This window comes from Manduca sexta, chromosome 7 (genome assembly GCF_014839805.1).
Source record: "Manduca sexta isolate Smith_Timp_Sample1 chromosome 7, JHU_Msex_v1.0, whole genome shotgun sequence".
Taxonomy (NCBI): domain Eukaryota; kingdom Metazoa; phylum Arthropoda; class Insecta; order Lepidoptera; family Sphingidae; genus Manduca; species Manduca sexta.
The window spans coordinates 6,658,815-6,686,045 of record NC_051121.1 but is presented as its reverse complement, the minus strand read 5'-3'; the positions used below and the strand labels follow the sequence as shown (position 1 = coordinate 6,686,045).

The 27,231-nt window shown below is 39.3% G+C and overlaps 4 protein-coding genes across 4 annotated transcripts in view; 2 read left to right on the top strand and 2 right to left on the bottom strand.

The window, feature by feature from the left end:
* Window positions 1-633: 633 nt before the first annotated feature.
* Window positions 634-5,931, bottom strand: LOC119193834 (myotubularin-related protein 13-like). The gene is made up of 5 exons (XM_037447594.1): window positions 5,771-5,931; window positions 5,381-5,507; window positions 4,857-4,936; window positions 4,621-4,703; window positions 634-4,497 (listed from the first exon to the last, which is right to left on the bottom strand). Exons 1-5 carry the CDS (start codon window positions 5,784-5,786, stop codon window positions 4,405-4,407), a joined length of 399 nt encoding a protein of 132 aa, XP_037303491.1. The 5' UTR covers window positions 5,787-5,931; the 3' UTR covers window positions 634-4,404.
* Window positions 5,932-6,263: 332 nt separating this feature from the next.
* Window positions 6,264-27,231, bottom strand: part of LOC115443894 (myotubularin-related protein 5) — a 30,990-nt gene continuing 10,022 nt past the window's right edge. The window contains exons 2-24 of the mRNA XM_037447589.1: window positions 17,867-18,002; window positions 17,344-17,465; window positions 16,810-16,907; window positions 16,249-16,414; window positions 15,415-15,520; window positions 14,993-15,127; window positions 14,457-14,631; window positions 14,102-14,244; window positions 13,503-13,660; window positions 13,114-13,268; window positions 12,734-12,899; window positions 12,348-12,479; window positions 10,932-11,037; window positions 10,387-10,538; window positions 9,936-10,078; window positions 9,380-9,608; window positions 8,806-8,941; window positions 8,370-8,552; window positions 7,876-8,046; window positions 7,391-7,564; window positions 6,981-7,129; window positions 6,646-6,793; window positions 6,264-6,536 (exon numbers count right to left, since the gene is read on the bottom strand). Of these exons, the coding sequence (XP_037303486.1) occupies window positions 6,303-6,536; window positions 6,646-6,793; window positions 6,981-7,129; window positions 7,391-7,564; window positions 7,876-8,046; window positions 8,370-8,552; window positions 8,806-8,941; window positions 9,380-9,608; window positions 9,936-10,078; window positions 10,387-10,538; window positions 10,932-11,037; window positions 12,348-12,479; window positions 12,734-12,899; window positions 13,114-13,268; window positions 13,503-13,660; window positions 14,102-14,244; window positions 14,457-14,631; window positions 14,993-15,127; window positions 15,415-15,520; window positions 16,249-16,414; window positions 16,810-16,907; window positions 17,344-17,465; window positions 17,867-17,998 (3,513 nt within the window). The 5' untranslated portion in view covers window positions 17,999-18,002 and the 3' untranslated portion in view covers window positions 6,264-6,302. The remainder of the gene's footprint in view (window positions 6,537-6,645; window positions 6,794-6,980; window positions 7,130-7,390; window positions 7,565-7,875; window positions 8,047-8,369; window positions 8,553-8,805; window positions 8,942-9,379; window positions 9,609-9,935; window positions 10,079-10,386; window positions 10,539-10,931; window positions 11,038-12,347; window positions 12,480-12,733; window positions 12,900-13,113; window positions 13,269-13,502; window positions 13,661-14,101; window positions 14,245-14,456; window positions 14,632-14,992; window positions 15,128-15,414; window positions 15,521-16,248; window positions 16,415-16,809; window positions 16,908-17,343; window positions 17,466-17,866; window positions 18,003-27,231) is intronic.
* On the top strand, window positions 18,785-21,093 carry LOC115444731. The gene is made up of 4 exons (XM_030171030.2): window positions 18,785-18,868; window positions 19,395-19,556; window positions 20,090-20,251; window positions 20,605-21,093. The coding sequence occupies exons 1-4, from the start codon at window positions 18,797-18,799 to the stop codon at window positions 20,776-20,778; spliced, it is 570 nt and encodes a 189-aa protein (XP_030026890.2). The 5' UTR covers window positions 18,785-18,796; the 3' UTR covers window positions 20,779-21,093.
* On the top strand, window positions 23,262-26,387 carry LOC115445528. The gene is made up of 4 exons (XM_030172229.2): window positions 23,262-23,352; window positions 23,901-24,056; window positions 25,035-25,196; window positions 25,652-26,387. Exons 1-4 carry the CDS (start codon window positions 23,284-23,286, stop codon window positions 25,823-25,825), a joined length of 561 nt encoding a protein of 186 aa, XP_030028089.2. The 5' UTR covers window positions 23,262-23,283; the 3' UTR covers window positions 25,826-26,387.

The window sequence follows — 27,231 nt, the reverse complement described above, 5'->3', positions numbered from 1 at the left end:
CCCCGGCAAAAACGATCGTATTTTATTAAAATCTGAAAATGAATTGTCTTGCCGTTCGTCATCGCACCGCGCGCTAAATGTCGATCGCTAAGTTAATCTCTAACAACTAGATTTTATCAGTGATTTGTGGTGATTTGGCTCAAAAATAAACTGTACAATGACAACTATTTACTGAGAGAATTGTGTGGGAATAGAATCATGTTTTAAATGCCACTGCCGAACATGGTTTCATTATAGTAAATAAACTATAGTCAAAATCATAATCGCCTGCATGAATTTCACGATAAATTTGACTACGCGTCATGTAAAGATTTTTATGTGTTAGCCATCTGTAATAAAACGACATTGTAAGCTGCTCGTGGTGTAAAAGAATATATCTTAAAGGGGAAAAAACATTGAGCTCCAAATAGGATTTATAAAATTGTATACTTGTGAATAATCCATCTTAATAGAGATTTTGTTTTGCTCCTCTTTTATGATAATTAAGTGATAATATTATGACCATCATCACGTCGGGGAAGGCCAGGGTAGTTTAATCCCCGCGGTCCAGGGTTCAAACTTTTTTTTCTATATCCAATAATCTCGTTCATATCAAGGGTAGTGATGGTACAGGTTTATGAATAAAAATCAATATTACTTTAAAAATCTCTTTATTTGATGTTCGCAATGCACACCTTCTCATGTGGTTTGTCACGGATTTAGTCTAACGTTGACGAGGACAGTGAAGTCATAATATTGCACAGAAATACGACGAAGATATAGAAATGTCACATACAGTTTCATTACATAAATACTTGATTATCTATGCCAAGCTACTACCATCGTGGCGTCGCATGAACTGTTCACGTCCCACATTATTGAGATCACACTTTAAGAGAAAACATTGGTCATGTTCAAAACGAAAGCTCCACATAGTATTTTTTCTGCTAATATTAATTTTAAATAGATTTTTTTTTTATGAATAAATTCAATGATTATATGCAATAAATCGTTATGTAATTATTTAGCTTTAGGTTTTATCCATCTTGTGTAGGAAAATATAACATTTGATCTAACCATTACACACAATTGGAGTTGAACTTATAATCGACTATTTATCAACATATAATTTCTTCGAAATTTTATGTCATACAGGCGATATGAGTTAATGTTTATTTGAAATTACTTCTTACTATATAGTCAAATAAAAATATGTTTAAAATGTTATTTATCGATTTTAATAATCGGGATACAATGAACACTTCACGCAACGCTCCCAATCGTGAAAGCGTCAGCGCAACGCTTGCATATAGTGAGGCCGACGTTTATAAATTGTAAAATTCGATCACTTTACAAGCCGACAATATTCTAAAATCAGTGGAGCGCGGAACTCTCGTTATGCATGATTACATATCGATATCACATCATATCAGAATCGATATCCGATTCGAAATATCTAAAAACACAATTTACGTTCCATAAAAAAAATTTATGAAACAAAATATTGTTTTTAATCGACCATGTATAATTAATTTTATACAGTAAATTACAAGTCCCACACCCAATTGCGAAAGGTCATTTAGGACACTAATGCTGTCCAAATTCATATTGATCATCGCGATATGTTCTTACCATAGATTTTAATAAATCCTCCAACATTGACGGGCTGCATCAACATTCTGATGGACGGACGTGTCGATGAGCCCCGCACACTACTTTTGATCGCGAGGTTAGTTCCGCGCAGCACTCCAGCATACAATATGAAGTGGTGAGCTAGTGCGTGGTGCCCCGAGTGAGTGGTGACACTCACACAACACCGACATCGACGCGCTCACAAATACAATTATACATACCCATTGTCACGCAAGATCGTTTCTGACTACCGAATTTGTAAACATTTTAATTACAATGAATAATAATCATCTTCGTCAAGCATGATGATTGCAAATAATAGTGAATGAATTCTATCGACAAAAACGTCGACATTTGAAGATATTTATATATTAAATCTGTATCAGAATGACGACCTTGAATGACAAAGTGAATAAAGTTCAAACTAAACCGTGTCTACACCGCTGGATCGCTCGCCGCAGCGCCATAGATCGCTTCAGTTCAACATCCTCCCACACACAAGCAGATTCATTCGAATCGATATTCATTTAAATGCAACCCGTTCAAGGTAGAAATAATTTTATTTACATAACAAATAAACTTAACGCTGCTGTGATGCGCAGGCTTGACAACAAATCTTTCAAGACTACATAAGAATATCGATTATTTTCTGTTACCCAGATACATTTTACGTTTTAATACTTCATTAAAGTCATAACAATTCACATGAATCGATTTTAAAGAAACAACGATATTTTTTTTTATAGATTCGATAAATAAGCATACCAAACGGCATACATATATCTAACCATATTATAATATTGCCAAGTTTATGCAATCAAGCCTGAGCGTCTCAGCAAGCTATAAATAACATAACTATAATAAAAACGGGCGCATCACGGCGATGGCGCGTGATATGTCCAACGCAAAACGTATGTACTTATTTACAAAAGAGGAATAATATAACGTACAAAATAATATCTGAGTATATAACAATGTTTTATTGTGAGGTGTGTCGAGTGTCTAATCGATGAGGAATATCGCGTCTGTGGCTAATGGAAGAATTGTTTATGAACATTTAAACAAAACTATAGTTACTAACTCGCTCGCTTTATCCGTGAAGTAAAAAAATCGGTATGTACCCGCTTTCTATAATAGAGAATGCTGTATATAATTAAATTTATGATCAAATGGAAAGTTTAGAAGCTAGGTTAAACTATTGAAAGAGAAAAAATCATACACATATGCTAATGCTTAAGTAAATAAAACTGGATAATGGGAATATAACTTTACTCCTACATTTATAAACACAACTACGGACATTCGATATAGAATAACGAAAAGGTAACAGTACATGTTACTAGGTAACAGACGAGAATTGACAACGATACTAACACTCGACGCGACCCCACGGGACGCTCATGCGCATGAGATTCCCAACTTAAACGAATATCCACATGTACATTATCACTAAACCGCTCTACACAGGACGTAACGAGGGATTTATCTAGCGACAACATGTCGACATTTGCCAAAACATCGACTAAGACTTATCGATAAAAAAGAGGCGAAAATTATGAAATGAAAAATTTATCTAAATTTGAAAATGTTCTTCAGATTCAGTAGAATTTTTATTCCACCACCAATTGCGAAAGCAGTTTCCACCAGAGAAGAACTAGCAAGAAACTTTAGTGTTGCTCTTTTCAAAATCAGTTCTAAGGTGTAGTATATAATACAAAGAAAGATAGATTCAGTTTCCTGTTTAGTTCAGAGCAGTAAATTTATTTATTTGCAATATAATAGATTTTCAATTGCCATACGAGCACACGGCCTAAGGAATCATCAAATACATCTTACTAATAGATTGTCGACTTATAATTTTCATTGATATGAGTTTGTCTAAATAATAGATATTGTCCTTTTGGCAAAGTCGACCGTTTTATTCATATCGTATTCTAAAGCCCATTAATATAACAAGCCTTTACTCATCGCGGGTCCTTATAACTCCATAAGCTACGAGTACATCCAGTCAAGTTTGGATTTTTGTGTAATTTTGGATTTATAATTTGTCTTTTAACCCCCGACGGAATAAGAGAGTTATTATTGGTAACTAAATTAGCATTTCTTTTATTTATATTCAATATATCGGCAAGTCGCATAATAAAAAAGGGAACTGTCATCGAACTTAACTTAAATATTTCATTTAAAATTGGTATTGGCCAATTATCATACCACACAAAAATCCTAACACGACCTCTCACGTCACGAGACACAAAGATAAAAAGTATATAAACTAAACAAATAAACAGTAGGAGCATAGTGGAACGAAACACTTTACATAACAATAACTATTTACAATCAACAATATCTCTGCAGTTAAATCTAAGTCGAAATATCCACTGACACACGCGTTCATTGTCACTTATGTTTTTGAGGTCCCTTTTATCGATATTCGTTGTCGATATTGGTTATTAAAATTATAATCGATTGTTAAATGGTTGCATTCAATATTGTACTATTGTCTACTGTATGTAAGCCTAGAATGGAAAAATATTTCTATGGTTCGGCTGAAGCTAAAAACCTACTTCTAGTCGAAGTCAGTAAGCTCTAAATACCTGTAGTTTAACTCTGTAGTCTATACTATCGACATTCTAAATTCTCAAAGCAAGATATTGTTCGTATCGATAAAATATAAATGCAGTATTATCTCTGATCTATGTATTGTGATAAATATATGTATAATTTTAAACACCAATATCGATAACGGCACTTTGTCTGCGGTTCTGTATAACCGAGCATTATAAGCCCAATGGTTCACTGCAGACACGCTTGCAGTTTCTCGATCCACTCTTGGGCTGCGTTTGCGTCGCTTGCACAGAAATTGTACGTACGACGACTTGTGCGCAACTGAAACAAGTGACAAAATTGATATCACCTTACAGTCCTGCAATTCATAAAATATGTTACGGTGGAGATTATGTATTTCATATCAATAAATAATTTTGTTACGTGTGGATAGTTAATACTTACGTCGAAAAATGATCTGTCGTCACACTTTTTGGGCGGCCCCGGGGCGGGCGCGGCCTGCGTCACCGTTATTACCTCCGCCAGATCTGATGATGCAGTAAACATTTATTAAATACTATAAGAAAACACCATCCAATTCGAAATAGTAATTTTTAATAAAATCGCCGACATACAAACATACGGTTCAAATACAAAAACTATTAGGTATAGTACGTACAGTATTGTATGAATAATATTACCTATAAATCCTTTACAATGTGAATCTTCCATCGCGTCGTAGTATCGTAACTGATGCTTTATTGAGTCCAACACGAACCATCTGTAATAATCGATAATAGAATTAACCATGCAAGCGAATCATATCGATAATGTATGGAAAACATCGAGACATTTTGCTAATATTACACCTGTGACGGTTCGTGATGATGTTATGATAATTTTGTAGACCAAAAAAATATCATATAATCTACTTTTAGCCCACTGAAGTGCATGTAGGATTTTTATCCATAAGAAACTTTTTCAAATAGATTGAATCGCCATCATAAGCTTGTTTAAGTTTTATTATCTTATGTCGTGACTACGACGGTAATACATGGAAATATTTAATTCCATTTATGGTCATTTAGTCCCGCCATTAGATTTCAGGGGCTTATACTACTACGCTACTCGTTGATTTTTTAGCAGATTTTTATTTTAGTTTCTGTATTGGATTTAAATTGATGTAAACTTAATAAAGTTAAACATTACATTTTGTAAAGATTACCTTTGTTTCCACCCTTTGAGTAGCGCACCCCGTTTGTACAGATGCCCTTCGTGCGTTCTATTCTCTGCCACGTTCGACGAGAACTGTTCGTAGTACTGTTGCGACGACGCTTGCAGTGTGCCCACACCTAAAAGTACATATGATATTGAATACATTAGTTATATCTCATTTTTTTTTCTATACTTTTAATGTGTATATTTCTTTGTAGCATGTATTTTTTGTTACATTGCCTTGACAGTAATAGTTTGTTTTTGCAATGAACGACAAATTATATGGTTGGGTAGACTTATAGGGGTCGGTATCTGCTATACTCGTCGATAATCTCTAGTGTGGTAATAATATGAGTGGTGCGGATGGTGCGGGTGTAGTGTGCAGTGTGTGTGTGCGTACCGTCGTTGTTGCGCATGGTGTCGTGGTCGTGGTCGTGCGGCGCGCGGCGCGTGCAGGGCGGCGCGGTGTCGGCGCAGCGCTCGTGCACGCTGGCGCCGCACTCCGCGCAGCGCACGCAGCGCACGCCGCCGCGCCACGCGCCCCACGCCGGCGAGCCGCACGCGCCGCATCTGCAGGGACCATAGTGTTTGTTACACTAGTGCTCGACTAACGATATAATACCACAAGTGACTGAATATCTGTGGCGGTACAGTTAGTGCATATACCGCCATCTTGTCAACATCGCCGGAACTGCAAGAGGATCGATGCAATGACACAACTGGAGTGATAATCACACAGCAATCACGATAGATGGCGACATCGATCTTGAGTCACGCTTGCACAATTTGCGCGACGTGCAGCATATATACCATCTCCGAATAGAAACTGTCGGAGGGGCCGTGGCCGGTCAGGCGCAACATCTGCCTGACTGGAAATCTTCCCCTTCCATAGAGGAACATAACCATCTGTTCCTCTACAGTGGCGTCTACCTTTACGCCGCTAAATATCTATCAAATCCTGACCTGGCAGTCGCGGCGGTGTGTGCGGCGGGCGCAGCAGCAGCCCAGCGATGCGCAGCGCCCCCGCCCCCCTGTCCGGCGGCGCCCCCGCCCCCGCCGCCCGCGCCTGCGGCGAGACGCCCGCGCACCAGCACCTCCAGCGTGCTGCGCTTGTGCCAGCCCAGCGTCGCGCGCCGCACCACGCCGCTACACATTGACGAGTTGCGCTACAACACAAATAAACGGTTTCGCTTGTAATGTTGTCTTTAAACTGCAACGGACTTCTATTTTATCGAATAACAATACAATTTGCGTGTGTAGATATGAGTACGTTACCTGGAGCTCAACAGTGTTGGGCAGCTCTAGTTGGTCCCACCGGACACGCCACTTCTGCGGCAGATGGCCCAGCTCTAATTCGAGCTGTCGGATGCGCTCCAACAAACCCGTGAACGCGTCCGGCATGCTTCGCGATATGCTGTCGTATCTTTAATGAAATGTATTAATTAGTCTAAAGTGAAATAATAATTTTGCTATAAGTGTTTCTTTTGGCCGTTAAAAATAGCAGATCATTGCTATATTTTGCTTTCCTCCCAAATGATCGGCCAACCTGAAGCTACCTATCAAGTCGCATAATCTGTTGCGTTCAGTATCAGAAACAAAATCCCACTGACCCCGCGGTGACGACCCTGCGCGGCGGCTGCCGGTCGTGGTCGGGCGGCGCCAGCAGCTCCAGGTCGTAGGGCGCGCCGTGCGACAGCTCCTCGCCCGTGTAGTACTGCCACACCTCCAGCGCGCACACCGACGACACCGGCCGCAACACCTGCACACAATCTGGCATTTAAACGACTCATGCCACGTGAACTATTAATTCGACGCGGCTGTATTAGTTGCTAAAAGTATAGCGGTAGAAGTGTATATATGTTAATACTGTAACATCTATCATATGTTCGAAAAATATGTTATAAAATAATTTATGTCATTATTGCAATTCACTAGGGCGGTTTACTTTCGGTAATGAAACAACAGATATGGATTTATTAGTTGAGTTGAAGTTGTATAGTGTATAGTGAGAATGGCTTACAGGGTTGTCGAGGTCCGGCGTGTACAAGAAGTTGTAGAAGATGGGCGACTTCTGGTGGTGCTTGTCGATGTAGTCGAACAGCGAGTGGCCCATGTGCGGCGCGCGCGGCGACGAGCCCCCGAACGAGCCGCACCCCCCGCACTCCTCCTCCGACCCCGCGCCCGTCTCCACGCCCTGACACACATGGTAACAATGGTGGAAATTAACATAACATTCCTATGTATTTTATGAAATCTAGAACGATACTTGACTTATTGGAAACATTTGTAGCTTACTGACTAATGTTAAGGGACTTCGTTATTTAGAATTCAAATTTAGTAATAAAAAGTAGTTAGATAAAAAAAAATATTGTAACTAATTCTCAATTCTAATACGTTGAAGTTAAAGTACTTTTACGCTCCCAATACTTAATACATTACGACTGAATTAAATATGTGATACTAAACTGATCGAAAAATCACGAAAAATAAGTGTGTGTATGTTACCATCCGGCTGGCGTCAGCGCGGCGGTCGTCGGCGGCGGTGATGCCGAGCTCGGCCCGCTGCGCCTCGCTGTCGAGCAGGAACGTGCGGAAGCGACACGACACGCTGTGGTACGCCACGAACCGCAGGTAGTACTCGTTGAACTCGAACGCCAGCGGGAACTGCTTCTGCAGCTGCGAGTGCATCTCGGGTCAGTATCGATACTAGTCTAACTATCGATATAAATTCATACATGAATTTTAATATCGATATCAAATGATGTCAATTATTCTGTATAAACTTTAGACGAGGCCATGCTAATGGACTTCCTGTGGCTGATGAATCTACATATTTATCTATCTATCGAAATAAAAAAAACTTATTATGTTCCTTAAACTAATAACAAGACGATAATGATAAACTAAGGTAAAATCTTTCTAAGAAGTTCTACATCTTTCCGGTGTAAAAAATGAAGGAGTCTATATTTGAATATTGTTGTCCATATTTCAGTTCTTACTTGATGCACAGCATCCAAGAACATGAGGAATGTCGGTGTGAAGCCCTGCTGTGGTGTCGCCGCTATGTTCGATCGCTGCTGAAATTTGTGCCCCAACGCGAGCCATTCCTTCTCCACTATTATTCTAAACCCTTCTAATGTTCTGTAATATGGTTCCAAACAAATTTGTGCTAGTGATGATATCTGGAATAAACCGACAACAATAATATTATTACTTATATATTAATACGTGAAACTTTGTACCCCTTTTTAAGGACACACATGGGGGAGTGCAGACAAATAAAATTGATGTATTTAATTCAACAACTGGACCTGTTTGCAGCCTAGTTGTTATTAAAATTTATTATATTTTTTAATTTTAAGTTACCTATATTCATAGTATTCCGTTTTTAAAAATATACTTTCGCAATTAAAACTTGGAAAACGATCTACGTACTTGCGCGGTGGCATCCCACCCATCCTCTAAGGATAACAGAACTGATGATCCCTGTAGGTCCAGAAGATCAACCACAGCTCCGGAAAGCTGGAATAACTGCCGGAGCTGCCATAGCCAGCCTGATTCTTCTATTAACCTAAGAAAAAAGATGATTTAATAAAATAAAAAAACCCGAATATATCACTTTTTTTTTTTAATCTTTATTTAAGGAGCTTGGTCGATATTTCGCAACTATGTCGCTCCGTACGTCCACTTCTACCCGTGCCTACTAAATTTTGATGAAATCAAAATATTTTTTTAATAAAGCTTTAGCCTCTTCCGATACAGGAACCGACAAAAAGTTATTTATGCTGCCCACATTAAAGCTCAAAGTATGAGGCCCATTCCGCACACACTCCGACAAAACATGAAGTACGTCATCTCTTACTAAAATATCGCGTTACGAAAGGTTTCATATTGTTCTCTATATTAGTACTAAGTTAAGCTTTCCACTTTCACTATTCAGTGAAAATTATTTCGTGTGAGTTCTAATAGTGACTTTGACTTATAAAAGGTAGAATAATCGCAATGTAACCTTAGGAAGCCGGGGTCGTCTGGCTGCGGCGGCGCGGAGGGCACGGCGGCGCGCATGAGCTTCTTGAAGGCGTGTCGGGTGGCGCGCGCCTCGGGGTACTCGACGGGCACGAGCTCGGCGCCCGCGCAGGCCGCGCCGCCGCCCTTGTCCGTCAGCACGTACAGCGCCGCGCGCCGCCCCGCCTCGCCGCCCGCCGACCACCACTCTGGCTGGCTGCCGTGCGCACCCACTACACACACAGAACACATTGTTACGTATTGATATTAAAAAAGCTACTAGTCATTCATTGGACCTTATTTCATGTAGCAACGGAGCTACGAGTGTACATAATTTTTTCCAGGACAATTATGAACTCAAAATAAAATGACCGATAGTTAATCCCCGCAAAATATATATTTTCATAAAGTATATAGTTTATTTGTCTATTTGTATTTGTAAATACTCATAATATTGAAAGTGCAAGTAAAAATTAACAAAATATACATCATATCACATACATTTTGTTGGCAATAAATCTATCGACTTCAGCACGATCTAGCCTCCTACAAGTACTCACCGGAGTCAACATCAGCAGTAGAGAGGCGGTGTCGCGGCGCCAGCTCCAGGTGCGAGGGCTGGCGCCGGTCCTTGAGCGAGCCCCAGCGGCCGAAATGTCGCGCACCTGTTGACCCCTTGCCACCGCTACCGCGACCCAGTACGCTGCGACAAAACAGCAGCACATCACTTATAGATAACAAGTCGATGGTCTATTAGAAAGACACGTATACAAACAAGTGCGCACGCACGCACACCCGTCCCCACACTTATATATCAACTTTGTATATAAATACATGTCGACGGTTGAACGGCTAATTGCCTAAAGCGAAATTTTTTTGCGACGACAACTATTATACATATTTGGAATCAGCACATTTCTCTGTTTTTTAAACTAGTTAAAATTTAAAAAAAGACTTGTCGCTTTGTCAATTATACCTTCAACTGTCGATGTATATAAAATATAACCTCACCCAAGGGTTCCAGCCGCTTTGGTCAACAGCGGGGTGTGCGTCGGCTGCTGGTCTTCACAGCACAGTAGTAACGAGTCCAGACTGAGACTGGAGTCCTCGAGGTCGCCACGAGACGCCGGGGTACACGCAACTATCATCGACAAGTAGCGCTCCTACGACATCCGATAGAAAGCGATTTTAATTTCTATGATTTTTTTAAGAATTGGTTCTAACCAACGTTACGTTCTAACGTATGCCAGCAATAATCTACAATAGCAAAAATAGTCGCTTAGGAATAAGTATAATTATCGATAAAATCCAAGTACGCTCTCAAGTAAGAAAGGCCAATACAAACGCCCGCAGTGTTCTATTCGGATGTAAACTCAGAACGTGCACGATTGTCATTCGCACAAACTTCAAACCGAACTAGAAGATTGAAAACTCTACCAGTTATTTCAATCAGTTTATCAGCTTATCGCCGTTAATACTGAACGTAGGCGTCCTTAAGAAAATTCTCCGATAAACCAATTTCTTTGGGAGTAAATTAATATAAATATTAGACACACCTGTTCTAAAGTGGATGTGGTTTCGGTGCCACTTTGCGCCGCACCTTGTGTCTGATGCGTCGCCTTTAACATACCGATGACGCCTTTGTGATTCGATGCTGCCGATCTGTAATTTAGTTATCGATATGAATTAAAGTAATATATAAATTTATTAAAAAGGCGCAAACCAAAAGTGGTGATTTTTATTTATTTGAATATTTTTATTCTTTAAACATATTTTAAATTTTGTCTTTACTGTAGCAATATAAGTTATACAAAACACAAGTGATTTTATCGATTCTTTAAATCTTCATATATCATTCGATAGTATCGATTATATAAGATAGTTTTAATAGCACACTACTAAGACTAAAATTGTAAATTTTGGTGGTTCACCAAGTTCCGCACCACGCACTCCTCGCCCGCGCCCTCCGGCACGTGTTGTGACTATGTCCACAGCAGTAAGAGCTTGTAGTATGGTTACCTGGCGAGTAGCGCCCTGGTGCGCGGATGCCTCCAGGTGAGCACGGGCAGGCGGTGGTGGCGGTACGCGCGCGCCACGCGCACCACGCACTCCTCGCCCGCGCCCTCCGGCACGTGTTGTGACTATGTCCACAGCAGTAAGAGCTTGTAGTATGGTTACCTGGCGAGTAGCGCCCTGGTGCGCGGATGCCTCCAGGTGAGCACGGGCAGGCGGTGGTGGCGGTACGCGCGCGCCACGCGCACCACGCACTCCTCGCCCGCGCCCTCCGGCACGTGTTGTGACTATGTCCACAGCAGTAAGAGCTTGTAGTATGGTTACCTGGCGAGTAGCGCCCTGGTGCGCGGATGCCTCCAGGTGAGCACGGGCAGGCGGTGGTGGCGGTACGCGCGCGCCACGCGCACCACGCACTCTCGCCCGCGCCCTCCGGCACGTGTTGTGACTATGTCCACAGCAGTAAGAGCTTGTAGTATGGTTACCTGGCGAGTAGCGCCCTGGTGCGCGGATGCCTCCAGGTGAGCACGGGCAGGCGGTGGTGGCGGTACGCGCGCGCCACGCGCACCACGCACTCCTCGCCCGCGCCCTCCGGCACGTGTTGTGACTATGTCCACAGCAGTAAGAGCTTGTAGTATGGTTACCTGGCGAGTAGCGCCCTGGTGCGCGGATGCCTCCAGGTGAGCACGGGCAGGCGGTGGTGGCGGTACGCGCGCGCCACGCGCACCACGCACTCCTCGCCCGCGCCCTCCGGCACGTGTTGTGACTATGTCCACAGCAGTAAGAGCTTGTAGTATGGTTACCTGGCGAGTAGCGCCCTGGTGCGCGGATGCCTCCAGGTGAGCACGGGCAGGCGGTGGTGGCGGTACGCGCGCGCCACGCGCACCACGCACTCCTCGCCCGCGCCCTCCGGCACGTGTTGTGACTATGTCCACAGCAGTAAGAGCTTGTAGTATGGTTACCTGGCGAGTAGCGCCCTGGTGCGCGGATGCCTCCAGGTGAGCACGGGCAGGCGGTGGTGGCGGTACGCGCGCGCCACGCGCACCACGCACTCCTCGCCCGCGCCCTCCGGCACGCACACCACCGCCGGGTAGCTGCAACACACAATCACACATAGGTCAGCTACTGTACAACTATAACCGTTCACAAAGGCTACAACATAAACCTCATCATTTACACAAGAGTGCCACTCATTTTGACAGATACTATCAATAAATAAACTGGCCATAAATAAGCAACATAATACCGACGGTTGAAAGGCTAATACTAAAAAGCAAGTGGTGTCTGAAAAAGAAGGGTTTTTATTTTCCCAGTAATGCTATAAAAGTCATCAAACTTGTCAATGTACCTTCTACAGAGCGTATAAACGGCGTTTGCGTGCGTGAGGCGGAACGGAGAAGAAGCGAGGCCGAGTCGAGCCCAATCCCGCGCATAGATGCGCTCGCGCACGCGCTCCAGCGTACGCGCCGCCGGCGCTTCTGTGGTCTCGCTGCCGCCCAGATCCAGGTCTTCCACTGTCAATGCAACATCATCCGAATTAAATTAGTCGTATTAAATTTTTCACGGATAGTCACAGCTATTGTTTCCAAAAACTAAACATTGACTTAGGTTGCGGTGTGATAAATAATCTAGATGACCATACAATTTAGTGGGATCTGTACTATCTTTTGCGCTTATATTACATAATAAAAAGAAGTCAAAAGAAAAGTTCATGTAATTTTTACGTACAGGACAAGGTGTCAGCGGACAACGAAGACATCAAAGGTGGTGACGTCAACGACCTCGCATCAGCCGATGGCAGGACGTACTTCTGTCGTTTTGACGGTTTTGGTTTCAACCCTGCTTTACGCGCAGTCTTCAATAGAGTTTTCTTCGCGAACCCTCTGAAAAAAATAACGTTAAATTATATTGATTTTACAATTTATAATTTAAAAATATTCTTTAGTCAACTTTTTTTTTTAATTCAGTCAATAAACGTTTTTATCATTTGGACCTGCTTGTGTCTTGTTCATGCTATTGAACTACTAGTTTCGGAAGTAAGGCGGCAGGTGTTCAATAGTTGAGCAAGCTACTCTCCCGTTTCGTAGTGGTTTAGTATAGTGGCATGGTGTAGTTACTTGAGCGTGTGGTGCTTGGCGTGGTGGTGCGCGGGCGGCGGCACGGGGCGCGGCGCCAGCGCGAAGTGCAGCAGCGGGTGCTCGGGGTGCCGCAGCCGCGCCAGCTGCTTGCGGAAGCTCTCCGCCTGCTCGCTCGTCACCTCCTCGTCCAGCGCCACCTGCACGCAGTACCAACCCTTACACCACGAGGAACCCACTTAACGAAACTATCATTAATGGCACACTATTGATCGCCTTCAATTCTGGTGCCAACTGCAGTGCCTTTATGGTATACCAAATAACAAACACACTGAAGCAATTATTGTAAGAGCGATATATCAGAGACTTCTATACGCAGGATGAGGCAGCACCAGTCCCCTCATAACTAAAAAAAAGTTTATTTGGCATTATTATTGTAAACGACACAAGTCATGAGCACAAATCAATGGTGGAGGCGAGCTTATGTATAGTAGCCCCATAGGACATGTAAGCCAAGAGACAACGGGCATGAATTAAGTAACCAATAGCGTTACACATCGGGACGTTGGATGTCAAATCGACCAATCACGAGAGTGCTCACAACGCGTGCCTATATCTGTCTATTTATGTTATAAGCGTACCTTAATAAGTTGGAATGTAGCAGATCTGAGCTGCAGCCCCTCCTGCAGCGACTGTTCCAGGTGCGGCAGGTAGTGGGTGCGCACCACTTTCTCCCTCGTCAGGGAACATATTGGAAACGATCGTATCACCGTCTGTTCGCACGCTGCAATGGTTTAAAATGGTTGTTATAGATCAATTGTGTTGAAGGTTAACATTCTTACTGAGTTAAAAAATAACGTAATATTGTAATAGTTTTAATAATACCCTTTAGTTTAGATTGCTTATACATAATTTGTTTGGTTTTATGTTGTGATCTCATAGTCACAAATCGTATTGATGATGGTTTATTTGTTTGGCAGATAAGTATGTACTTACCGTAGGGGTCGGTGGGCGTGCCCTTGAACACGAGGCGGTAGTTGGTGAGGAAGAGCGCGCCCTCGGCGGGCAGCAGCGCGGCGGCGGGCGCGCGCCCGTCCGCCACCAGGAACGCGCGCAGCGCCGCCGCCGCGCCCGTCTCGCCGTGGCACAGCGCCGGCGCCACGATCCGCGCCTGCGCACACACCCGCACTCGCTTACCTATACCTACACCCACCTGAGTACACTGCGTTCCAGGATTGTCCGGCACATATACAATTGTGTCAACTGACGAGGATATCAACTCTCATGAGTCGACACAATCTGGACTCTACTCGCTTTTCTAAGTAAGTAAAAAAAGCACAAGTGTAACCGCACCTACACCTGTAATGGCGAAAGGCGAATCACAATTACAGACTCTAGACTAATATCACTATACCCGAACTGGGGATCGAACCCAATACGAACTGCAGCTATGCCGCTATGTAACAAGGGCCTAAACAACGTAAACACTCTGATCATACAACTGTCGACATCACGTGATTAATTAACAGTACCTTCTGCACGGGTGGCAGTCTTCTGCTCTCCCGCGCGACCGCGTCCAGCGTCTCCAGGTGCATGTGCACCACGCCCGGGATCATCTGGTGTAAGCAGCGGACATGTTCCGCAGTTACACCGCCTTCCGTGCACACCTGCAATATTAAAATATTAAATAAACCCTGTGACACATAATCTTAAAAATATTATCCCAACTTTATACACACAGGTGTTCCAAAATGGAGGTATTGTTTTCAATTTTATACAAGACTGGTTGTTTGATTCGGTTGTGTAGGTATTTCTGAAAAAATTTACTGAGATATATGCAAAATTAAAATATATGCATATCACAAATTTGAATGTTTACATAATATTATGCAGGTTATGGGAGACAAACTATACCAATAAAATTCAGATAGTCCACACGTATGTCAAATTTTACCTTGTCGACAAATCTGGAAACCATTTTTATGACATTGTTGCCTGCTTCGCCAGGATCCGCCTCTTCAAACCCAGACTCAGCGTCCACACTGTCAGACTCGGCGACACTGCGATAATAAAAAAGAAATCAAATCCTAAGTAATAGATACTTGGCATAATAGTACACATGAATAGTAAATTATAATTAGTTAGATGGCCAATTTAGTGATATGATACCATGGTTTTCAAAGTTCCTTCGTTAATTCGGGTCGAATTATACAAATATTATCTTTACAGTTTAAATGTGTAATTTTTGAAACTAAGCTACTATCAAACTTTTGATAAGAATGTGGGACAGAGTTTGACTTTGCCGGTTGTGTTTGCAATATAACAGATATGCTCGTGTTTCGAACACTCAAACTCTTAGGACCGCATAAATAAATCAATCTCAAAGTTGGGTACGATCTCAAGTAGACATTAAAAGTATTTTACCATTTAATAAAAAAAGCTTAAATTGTTATTTAGTGCTTGTTCTCAGCTGAGTTTGGCGTAAACAAAAACTCAGCTGTCAAATCCGTCACATTTTGTGACTTAAGATATCATTTGAGATGTTGTTGATATAAGTTTTAGTCATCTGCTTTCAATACTAGACATCGGCAGAATTGTCGTAAGCACGATGCAACCTATCATAATAAATTGGATTTGGATTAGTATATGTTTTTAAATAGCTAGAACCTTACCATGCTGTAATTTGACGGCATCTTAGCTGATATCACACTTCAGAGAGAACTGAGTTTCATCTATCAACTCAGACCTTACTACCCTCAAATAAGTTGAAGTGATTGTATTGCTGTACCTGTTAGTGATACTATTGCTAGCTCTATCCGTGTCGTCGCCCTTCGCCTCGGCCCTCCTGCCAGCGCCCTCTAGCGGCAACAGCAAATACACCATTCTGTTCGCGTAGTGTATCGCCTGACTGTACAGCGTCGACTCCTCGCTCGCGATTAACTCTCTTTGTTTTTCTGAAATAAACATGATTATTTTACAATGGTCATTTAATTTTTTGAGGTGCAATTACAAACTATACATCGTGTGAACTCAGATCCAAGTAAACCGTTTAACTACTACTACGATATATTTCCGCTTGATATCTAATTTATTTGAAGTGAATGTTTCCTGAACATTGGATTAAAACTTGGTAGAGTCGACGTTGACTGATGAAATATGAATTACTGATGTAGGCCACGCCAGAAAATAATTTAACTAAGTATAAAAGGTATTCGGTAGAAAAAATTAAAACAAATAAAGCCTTCTTTTCATGTAAATATTTTGCTAACAATAGAAATAACTAAAACAAACTTATGTATTTTCATTATTTTGCATTCATTGACTGTGGCATAAATAACAGCATCCTCACCGGGTGGTAAACTAGGCCACAGCCTCATCTGTTCCGCTGCTATCTCCAACGCACTCGGCTCTTGAGCTTTAAGTAACGATATGTATTCCTCGTCGTCTCTGAAACAAAATTGTGTAAAATTTAAAATATGTCAATTACAATAAAAAATCACACACACACTCAGGCCTTTTTTCCCAAGAGGTATGCAGAGGCGCAAATTATGCACTCACTTTTTGTCGTATGTACTCCGTCCCATGGTGTGATAGGAGGCGAACCTATTGCCATATCAGGCACAAATTCCACACTTCTGGTTGATAATGAGTAAAAAAAAACAATATCACTTTGCCCAACTAGAAGATCGATTGATACAAATACTATACGAAGCGCGTAAATTCCTACTGGTTGCAGTTCAAGGGCAAATAATCTTAGTTTCTATGTTACAAGTCATTGAGGCAAAATATTGGATATGTCAATTATTTATTTTTTTATTTCTAGACTGGTTACGGCGTACAAAACAAACATGATTGGCAACAGGGCCCGTGTGTGTGGTGTTACCTCGGACTGGGCACACGCTGATGGTGCGTGGGGCTGGGCAGGTACAGGGCCTTGATGTCTTTCTGTACGTCCTGATAGAAGGCCGCCTCCCAGAACTGTTGGCTCGTCCATACTTGATGTTCCTGTAATAGGAAATATGATTAAGGAATATTTTGTTTATTTCTTCCAGGTGTTTTAGTCATTCAAGTCTATGATATATATTAAGAAATGAAGATAACAATAGTAAATACCGAAAGAGAAAGAACACTGGAGTAAGTGTTGTTGTTATTGTTTCTACAAGTTAGTATTGTATGTATAATGTATATAGAATATCAATACCATAGCATTAATTCTCTTCCATGGTAATTAATATATTTATTTAAACCTGAAAGCCTCATACAATTATAAAGAAAATATCTATTTGTAATTTTTCCCGCCACGCATCTTCGCAGCTTCTTTTCCAGACATCGGTAAAGTTCCGTTGATATTTTATTCGAAAAAAAAAACGGCAACGGGACATACAGAAACTGCACATGAATCTGACCTGTATGCACATGTAAGCGTACTGTATGACGCCCGTACACAGTTTCCTGCAGTAGGCTGTGGCGAGCGGCAACATCGCCGCCGCTATCGAGTGCTCGTCGATCGCGGTCGTCGATTGCAATGCGCAGTTCATCAACCTGCAAATAAAAACATACTTTATTGGTTATACTTTCAATATACTTATCGTGTTGTTGACTAGAATCACAGAACGAGTTTTGGGCACGGCTTCACCGTTTATTAGGTTATGAACACAATGCTCATAATTTAGCGCCTCAGATGCTTTAGGAAATCGTCGAGTTCACACATGTTGAGCACCGTCACATGACCCACCAGCCATGCCTACGAATATTAGATTTCTTTTAGAGTTGTAATATAAAAACAACACAATTTTTTGTTTTTGTTTTATAATATAAAACACAATATCATTTTTGATTGCTGCTTTTATTACTAAACACGTTACAAATTCATCATCATTAGCCGCAGGATGTCCACTGCTGAACATGGGCCTTCGCCGAAGATTTCCAGATCGATCTATGAACCCTCAACCAGCGTCCCCTTGCGACTTTTATTAGGTTAATTAACTTTTATTGCGTTTTAATCAAAGATATTGATTTACATTCCTTCACGAAAGGCTGTTATGAAGATTTTAAAACTAGACGGGCTATCAAGGGATCTCTTACCTTTTTAAAACATCAGCTCAGCCGTACAGCCCGGTGATGTTCTTACTAATAGATGTTAAATCATGAGAGGATGATTTATATAACCATGTCAGGGACGCCTGACAGTTTTTCACCTTGATATGTATGTACTAGGAAGTAGCCTGATCATGCAATACTGAATAAACCGCTGGTTGTCATGCTGTATCACAGTATATAAACCCATGGAGGGAATATTAATTCATTAGAACTGAATGTTCATTAAGGTATTCAAAATGTATTTGAGAATAATTTTCACATTATTTTTTACTTTTTCTATGGTGCATGGACAGCAGGGTTCCATGATTGTAAGTACTTATATACTATTAGATGTTTATTGCACCTTGGCCCGCGGCAAAACTCTTTCCCGCTACAACAATCTTTTAAAACACTGGCGATGACAGCTTGGTAGACGGCTACATACAAAATTAAATTAAAAAAATACCATTACTTTCCATAGGAGCAAATTATCGGGACAAAGACGCATGTGTGTAATGTGTATTATTATATTTCCAGGATGTTTTCTAACTATATGTAAAATTTTATCCAAATCCGCCCAGTGGTATCGCGTTTACTTCAATCAATCAAACAATCATCCAAATATATTCACAAACATACTTATTTATAATATTTGATGATTATTAATGATGCGTAGTGCTAGACACCAATAAAGTAATAATAATATGAAGCACAGGCTCGACTTTTTACATACATTTGCCTGAAGTCCTCGCACGCCACTTCAATCGATAACTACTATTTCACATTTTCTCACTCAATTATATTCGCTCAAATAATGTGAATGTATTTGTTAAACTTCTATCTTCATTTTGTCAGGGTCCTGGCCTATGGAACATTCTGAGTTTTATGGAGTACGAACCCAGGGTCGGGGACAATTTGTACATGAACTGCGACGTGGTGAAGAGAAGGCTGAACCGGACCAATGAAGGCTATAACGTCACGTGTGATTTTGAAAAAGACTTGGACGACTCGTATGGGGTAACGTAAAGTTCTAGCTTATATCCTCTTAAAGGTAGTCGGAGATTCAAGTCTTGTATACAAGGCCTTATTACAGTTCACCTAAAGCAATATAGGGTACTTTCTTTTATTTCATTTTGTACATTATTTCGTATGTAAAAGTAATTGTATTAAAATTAGTTAAAAAAATGAGCCTGTAATAAATATTTCAATATTGCAATGCGCAGGAGTGGACGCTTAGTGTTGATATCGCTCCATCTCATGCTTTCGCACGCAACGTAATTCCCGATGACGTCACGTGCGCGTATTGCGCCTCTTGTTTTTTACATTTACTCCTTCTACCGCAATTCAAAGTCTTACAACTTGTTTATTTTTTATCGGATTTTAATCAGTCTTTCTGTGTTGGAATTTGTATTATGTAAACATTTGAAAAAGTAAAAAAACAAAAATGAGTCAAATACCCTATTGTACGAAATCTAATCTAAGCTACCACACTATCAATCACGAATTTACTAAAGGTTTGCTGCCTTGACACTCATAATAATGTTTCACAGATATTAATCGACATATGCAAGAAAGTGGACGGCGGATGCAAGCCCTATCAGATATTGAAGGACGAGAATATTACCCAATTCTTCGAGAAATATACCAATGAAAATATTAAGCAATTACTCTTGTTAGCCGGCGTCGATCCACCAGAGTTCCCCTTAGCGACGGTATGTGTAATAGAATTAAAAATATGGTCTTTTCTCTATAAAAACGTAGATGTAAGTAGTATATAAAGATTCTGAAGTAACAAAATTGCATCAAAATCTATTTACTTCGAATTCCAAACTAAAACTTGTAATCAATCCAATATAATTAACTATTTATTATTAAAACACATCATTTTCCAACGGTAGATTCCAATAAACCAACCCAACCACCAACTAACTGTAATGAACCAATCAAAATCACTCATCCGTAAACACGTCATACAAACTCAATTGTGATTGGTCAATTATCACTATGGTTCTGACGGTAGTGGTGAAGACAGTTTTATGAATGGGCTTTTCTCTTTATTCCCCAGGGATCATATAAAGTGCAAAACTATATGGTAGATTACTGTAATTTGCCACCGAATTGCCCTTACGGAGAGTATGAGGGCACGGGGTGCATAACTAAACACGGGCAGCGCGTCTGTTGCGTGGCGGCCATCGTCGAGTTCGTGGAAGACAATAACGACGTATGCGGTTATGAATAATCAACGAAACATTCAGTTTAGTCGTAATAATTATGTATATGTTAAACACAATCATTGATATGTTTATTATAATTCAGATCACAAATTAGTTTGACAAGATCCATGCATCAACGGGCCGTTGAGATACTACGTAAAGGGGCGATGGATATGTCTATAGTCTATTTGCGATGAATTTTTATATATTTGTTATTTAAGGACATATTTTCTTCAGTGTGTAATTTTTAATACTGCCTTTAGTATCACTTTCTATAGTAATATGTGTAATACTATATTTTTGATGTTCCATGCATTTTAATAAACGATATAATAAATGTACTTATCTGTTTTTTTACCCAATAATTCATTGTTATTTGAAAGATTCAACGACATATTCAAGATTCAAGGCCCTCAAGTTCGAGAATCATTGATATTCACACATCTCATCTTATTTCTTCATAATATAATTTATGCGAAAGTTTATAAAATTATTGGATTTTTGTTGGAAATAAACTAAGAAATGACTAATAAAAAAATTACAAAGATTTATAAAGCTTATAAAAACGAAGTTTGGGTATTTTTGAAAATGTTTAGCTACCAAAATATTCCTTATTAATAATTTGTGTATCTAATTATGCTGGTGACAAAAAAGATTTATATTTTAGGAGAAGATGCACGCAATCAGCGAACTTATTGGCATTTTCATTATAAAATTAATGAAACAATATTATACTTTGAATCACCCAAATCAAAGATTACGTATTGTAAAAAAAAGATGTTTAATTTTTATTTCTATATCTACACTAATATTACAAAGAATAAAAGTTTGTGAATGTATTTGTTTGTTTGTAGGTTTCTAAGGCTCAATCTTTAGAACTACCGAAACGATTTTGAAAATTCTTTCACTAATAGGAAGCTACATTACTCATAATACCATTTTCATTAATCAGTGTCAGGAAATAACTGTACAAAACAAGTAGACGAATTAGTTGGAATATAAATAATAATATCAGCCCTATATTATATACTGTCCCACTGTTGGGCACGGGCTTCCTCTACTACTGAGAGGGATTAAGCCTTAGTCCACCACGCTGGCCTAGTGCGGATTGGTAGACTTCACACACCTTCGAAATCCCTATAAAAAACTTCTCAGGTGTACAGGTTTCCTCTCGATGTTTTACACCGTTAAAGCAAGCGATAATTCACAAAGAATACACACATAATTTTAGAAAAGTCAGAGGTTTGTGCCCTTGTGTTTTGAACCTACGGACAATGGACATTCGTCTCGGCAGTCCGTTCCACAACCAAATAGGCTATCGCCGCTTTTTTCAGTCGGAATAACATTGCATATAATCCGATCTCAACCCATACGTATAGTATCCTAGACATTGTCTAACTGTACGCCAAATTTAATCAAAATCCGTTCAGCTGCTTTTGCGTTTACTTCTAACATCCAGACAGCCCAGAATACTGAATAGTACTTACTACGTAATATTAACAATTGAAAACCTTTTGATAAATATGTTTGATTGTTTTATGCCATTTATATTTATATAAATCAATATTATAAATGCGAAAGTTTGGGAGGATGTATGTATGTTTATTCATCTTTCACGAAAAAACTACTTAACGGATTTGGATGAAACTTTACAGTAATATTGGTTATACATCAGAATAACACATACCCACTTATTCATAGGCGTTATTTATCTAAGCCCTATCTTTGCTGTGATAACAAGTCTGTTTCTCAGTGCTGACGGCATGGCAGCCTTCGCAGTACGTAGACAAAGGGCTATTGTGATTAGCTAATATTGAAATACAACTTGAATCTAATTGGCTGTCAGATAAACAAGGCTGAACGACTTGTTATCACAGCAATGCTCCGTCCTTAGATAAATAACGTCTACATATAGTCAACAATTTATAATGATTTTATGTAATTTGGTTATAATATACGATACATATCAAGTTAGTCGCAAAAAATTGCTATATATTTGGTATCGTCTAAACCGTTGGATTTAGACAAAGATGATGTATCGTAGGATTGTTTGTCTTAAATAGTTCTAAATAAAAGTCTGCGAAATCATATATCTACCTTATGTGGAAGCCACTACGACCAAAATAGTGAGCCATGAATATAATTAAATCCGGAAAACTTCTCCAAGCGGGCAAAACCGCGAGCAAAAGCTAGTATTTATATAGAAGGCAAAAAAAAATGTTAAATAGTAAGAAATAATATGAAATGCCTTTACGGCCATTATTTTTCGCTCTCTAAATACGTAAGCATCCATCTGCGATTACATTTGCCAAAGCTGAATGTTCGCTATTTAGAAAAAAAAAAACAAACACAACAATTAATTGCCTCAAATAGACTGCAATGACAGAACAGATCGCATGTAGTTTATAAAAGAATGCGCACTATGCATCAACAGTAAAGAGCGATAGCATCAACACAGTTTATCGACACGACACCATGGTTATTTAACGAGAGGTTACATGTAAATATTGAGTATTACGAGTGCTATAACCATGGTGATATTGCCATTATTGTTGTGCGCTGTACCGCTGGTAGCGGCTTGGGGCGCAACCGACATGATAGTGAGTTATATTTGCACTTATGATAGAAGTTGTCTTTAATTTTTTGTCATATAATTGATATTAATAATTATAATTGTACATAATTTAAATGAATAAAAACATAATGCTAATATTTCAGTTAAATGCTTATTTGTAGTAATTTAAGTGGCTTCTTGAAATATTTTGATGTTTGTTAGAACTAAACGCAGAAATTGATGAACGGATTTGGATAAAATTTGGCACACCGCAGGCTATGTCCCGGATTATCATATAGGCTACTTTATTCTCGGTAATTTACTCCTCTGGGAACTATTTTAATTTTAAATCTAAATTTCAAGATAGATGGCGCTGGCATCGTACAACTTGTAGTGTTTGTAGCGGGAAATGCTTTCAACGCGGGCAAAGACGCGCGCAACACCTAGTACTTACTTAAAATCTGTTATAAGACATAATATTCTAAAATTTCTGTTTTAATAGTATTCAAAAATAATTTTTTATATAGTTTTGAGACAATGTATAGTTCTAAAATATCCAAAACTATGAATAACTAACGCGCCCAACACCCCCAGGGCAATGGCAGATGGATTACAAAGAATGTCGCGAAGTGTCCAGACGACAGTAAGTACACCACCAAACTCGAAATAAGCAGGAAAAAAGTTAATCGGACCCACGATGGCTTTAACTTAAATGGAGACCTGGACTTTGTGTTGGACAATGAACATGGTGTAAGTTATATTTTAGAAAACATGTTCACTTATTAAACAATAGAGACATACATATTATTCAATTAAATTTAACCGCATTTCTCCACTTTCATACTAATATATAAATGCAAAAGTCACTGTTTGTTACGTAATTTGACATTGGAGCCAGTGTAACTACTCGACATACTGAGACTTACATCTCATGTCTCAGCATGGCGAGCGCAGTGGAATACCAAACAATACTGTGTAGTTAAAGGTGTTGGATGGTATTTTTATTGTTTACGGGCGGTCGTATCGCTTACCATCAGGCAAACGCAAGCTCATGTCGTCATCCAAACATTAAAAAAAAAATACGGTTAAATCACTGACTTAATTGGATTTAGCATAGAGTAAGCTTGAACTAAAAGATCATACTTATTCACATTAGCTTTTTTTATCCTTCTCAATACCGAGAAAGATTTTACGAGGAAAAAGCCTCAAGCTACACCTATAATGAATTAATTATCTGAAAAGTACTGGGCTTTCGGTTGCAAATCCACCCTTTAATTTCAGAGGCCGTAGCGAAGACGCCTTTCTACATTCATTAACACTAATATAAAACAACAAATGTATGGGCATAGCATATCAGATAGATAAGTCTATCGCTCGGATATGTCATTTCCAAATACAACGTCAACGTCAGTAGAAAGTCTACGCTACGACCACAGATATGGGCAACCCAGACATGGCCTTGCTGTGGCCTTGCAACCCCATATACAGGTCGTAGATTGTTCACCCGCACTATAAACCGCCGTGTAATGCATATAACGTCAAAAGAAGTTACGACTGTCTTCAATAAACAATCCTAATCTCAATCTTCAATCCGATTCCGAGAATCAACCAATCAAAATAACTCATTTGTAGACATGTCAAAAAGCGTTGTTCTGATTGGTCAATTTTTAGATAGATCTAGAAACGCGACTGAGATCGATTATTGAATACGGGGTATATTGTTTGCAGATCTTCATAGATGCGTGCAAGTACATGGACGGCGGCTGCAAGCCATACCAGACGTTTGCCGACGACTGTGCGTGTTGTTTCTTGAAGAAGCACGCAGAATCTAACATGGTGGAAATTTTCACGAAGGCGGGAATCGATCCTCCCGATTGTCCTATCCCTAAGGTAGCAGCAACTAGATATTGTTCGTATTTTGCCGTAGTCTTTTCGTTGGATAAGAAACCTAAATCACTCTACAATATGTATTATAAAATTAATTAGGTATTTAAAATTAACTCCTACATCCAAACACACAAACTTAATGAACAAAACGTTTAAATATAATGAATACATAAGAAAGGCAACGTAATATTCCATTTTACATTATATTTATAGATTTTTGATTTAGCTAATATATTGAAATGTACTCAAGAGAACTAAATAATACTACTTTTAGAATTTTATTGCGGTTTTTTATACTATGATTTCGTCCCGATGTTTCGAAGACTTTAAGACTGCAATGTAAAACGAAAAATAGTTTTACATCGATGTCTTGTATTCGCATTACAGCATTTAAAAATAATATCTCCTCAAGAGAATTAAACAAATGTACCATTATTAACATTGATACGTATTTACAGGGAGCATTGGTCGTGAAAGACTACGTGTTCAACTACAACGCGTTACCAGAGAAGGGCATATACGGAACGTATGATGCAAAAATTTACCTTCTCCAGCCAAAAGTAGGGGAGAACCCGCCAGAAAAAATTGGTTGCGTTCTACTAACTTTGCAATTTGAAAACGAAACTGATTAAATATATAAAATGGGTGTGCTGGGGTAAGTTCGGGTCATGGGGTAATACCGATAGGTTAAAATTACTGCTAAATTGTAAGTAAATTTAATTCAGTGGCAAACAATTATGGTAATTTATAAAGTAGAATTTAAGGCTATCATTTCAATGTCAAGATAATATGACGACGTTATCCCGTAATTCGAACTTACCCTAAACTATAATATTTACACGTGCCGTTTATTAGCACATTATAATTTAATATTTTTATTAAGACATAGTTATGTATGTATCCTCACTGTATTAAAACAAAAATGGTTATACGAGGTATAGATGCTTAAAAAGGTATCTAGCTTCGGGATGACCAAAAAGATTAATTATAGCTGCACAAAATAACATAATATTGTAATTTTAGACCTAAATAACGTGTAATTATAGTTTAAAATAAAATATACAACACCAACTAAGCATTATTAATTATCAGGTCCTTTATGGACGATCAACGTTTATCCTATTTCACTTCCTGAGAAAATAGCGTCCCATGTTTATTCTCAGAGTTAAACAGAAACAGCATGACATCACCTAGCTAACTTTGCATTGTTATCCAAACTAAACATGTACTTATGCAAAATTTCATCTCAATAGGGGACCGGCCTATGCTTCATTTTGTCCATTATTCTATATATAATGGTAAATAATATGAAAAAGAAGTACTCCTGCGAAAACTGCATAAAAATTGGTTAAAAAATTAGCGAGTAATTCATATTTAAAATATTGTAATGTGCAGAAGTGGGCGCTATGTGGGGATATCGCTACATCTCTTTCTTTCGCACGTGTCGTAATTCCCGATGACGTCACATGTTGATATTTCGTCTCTTTTCTGTTTCTTGTTAATTACCCCTTCCACCGAAATTCAAAGACTTATAACTTGTTGATTTTTTACCGGATTTTAAAAATTCCTTCTGTGTTATAATTTATATTATGTAAATATTTGATAATAGTAAAAAAGAAAAATGAGTCCGGTACCCTATTGAGGCTAACTGCTTTAAAATTCAGCTACAAGATATTTGTCGAACATACATACAAGCATACATTCATATATCGAAAGTTAAATAAAAGCTTGTAATAAAAAGTTATCACTTCCTCTTTATGTCTATTACAAAAATCAACTCATATGTTACTTGTCCACATAATGAAAAAGTTTATGTATTACTGAATTACTACTAGACGTTTGGATTGAAATGAGTTGCCGTCTGTATTATAAGATAATAAAACACATTAGCAATGATAGCCTAGCTGAGAATGAAATGGACTGCCGAGACGAATGTCCGCAGGTTCAGAATTCACCTTTTACTTTTCTTAAGTTATTTATTTATTTACACTTTCTTGTACACCAGAGACATACATCATGGAACATGATAATAAAATAA

Bases quoted from the DNA above. Each gene is read 5' to 3' on its own strand.
- LOC115444731 (XM_030171030.2), top strand. From the start codon at position 18,797: ATGTATTTGAGAATAATTTTCACATTATTTTTTACTTTTTCTATGGTG. The intron at 18,869-19,394 runs GTAAGTACTTAT...TCATTTTGTCAG, and splicing joins GACAGCAGGGTTCCATGATT to GGTCCTGGCCTATGGAACAT. The intron at 19,557-20,089 runs GTAACGTAAAGT...AATGTTTCACAG, and splicing joins ACTTGGACGACTCGTATGGG to ATATTAATCGACATATGCAA.
- LOC115445528 (XM_030172229.2), top strand. From the start codon at position 23,284: ATGGTGATATTGCCATTATTGTTGTGCGCTGTACCGCTGGTAGCGGCT. The intron at 23,353-23,900 runs GTGAGTTATATT...CAACACCCCCAG, and splicing joins GGGGCGCAACCGACATGATA to GGCAATGGCAGATGGATTAC. The intron at 25,197-25,651 runs GTAGCAGCAACT...ACGTATTTACAG, and splicing joins CCGATTGTCCTATCCCTAAG to GGAGCATTGGTCGTGAAAGA.
- LOC119193834 (XM_037447594.1), bottom strand. The intron at 4,704-4,856 runs GTAATATTATTC...CTGCATCATCAG, and splicing joins ACATTGTAAAGGATTTATAG to ATCTGGCGGAGGTAATAACG. The intron at 4,498-4,620 runs GTAAGTATTAAC...CACTTGTTTCAG, and splicing joins ACGACAGATCATTTTTCGAC to TTGCGCACAAGTCGTCGTAC.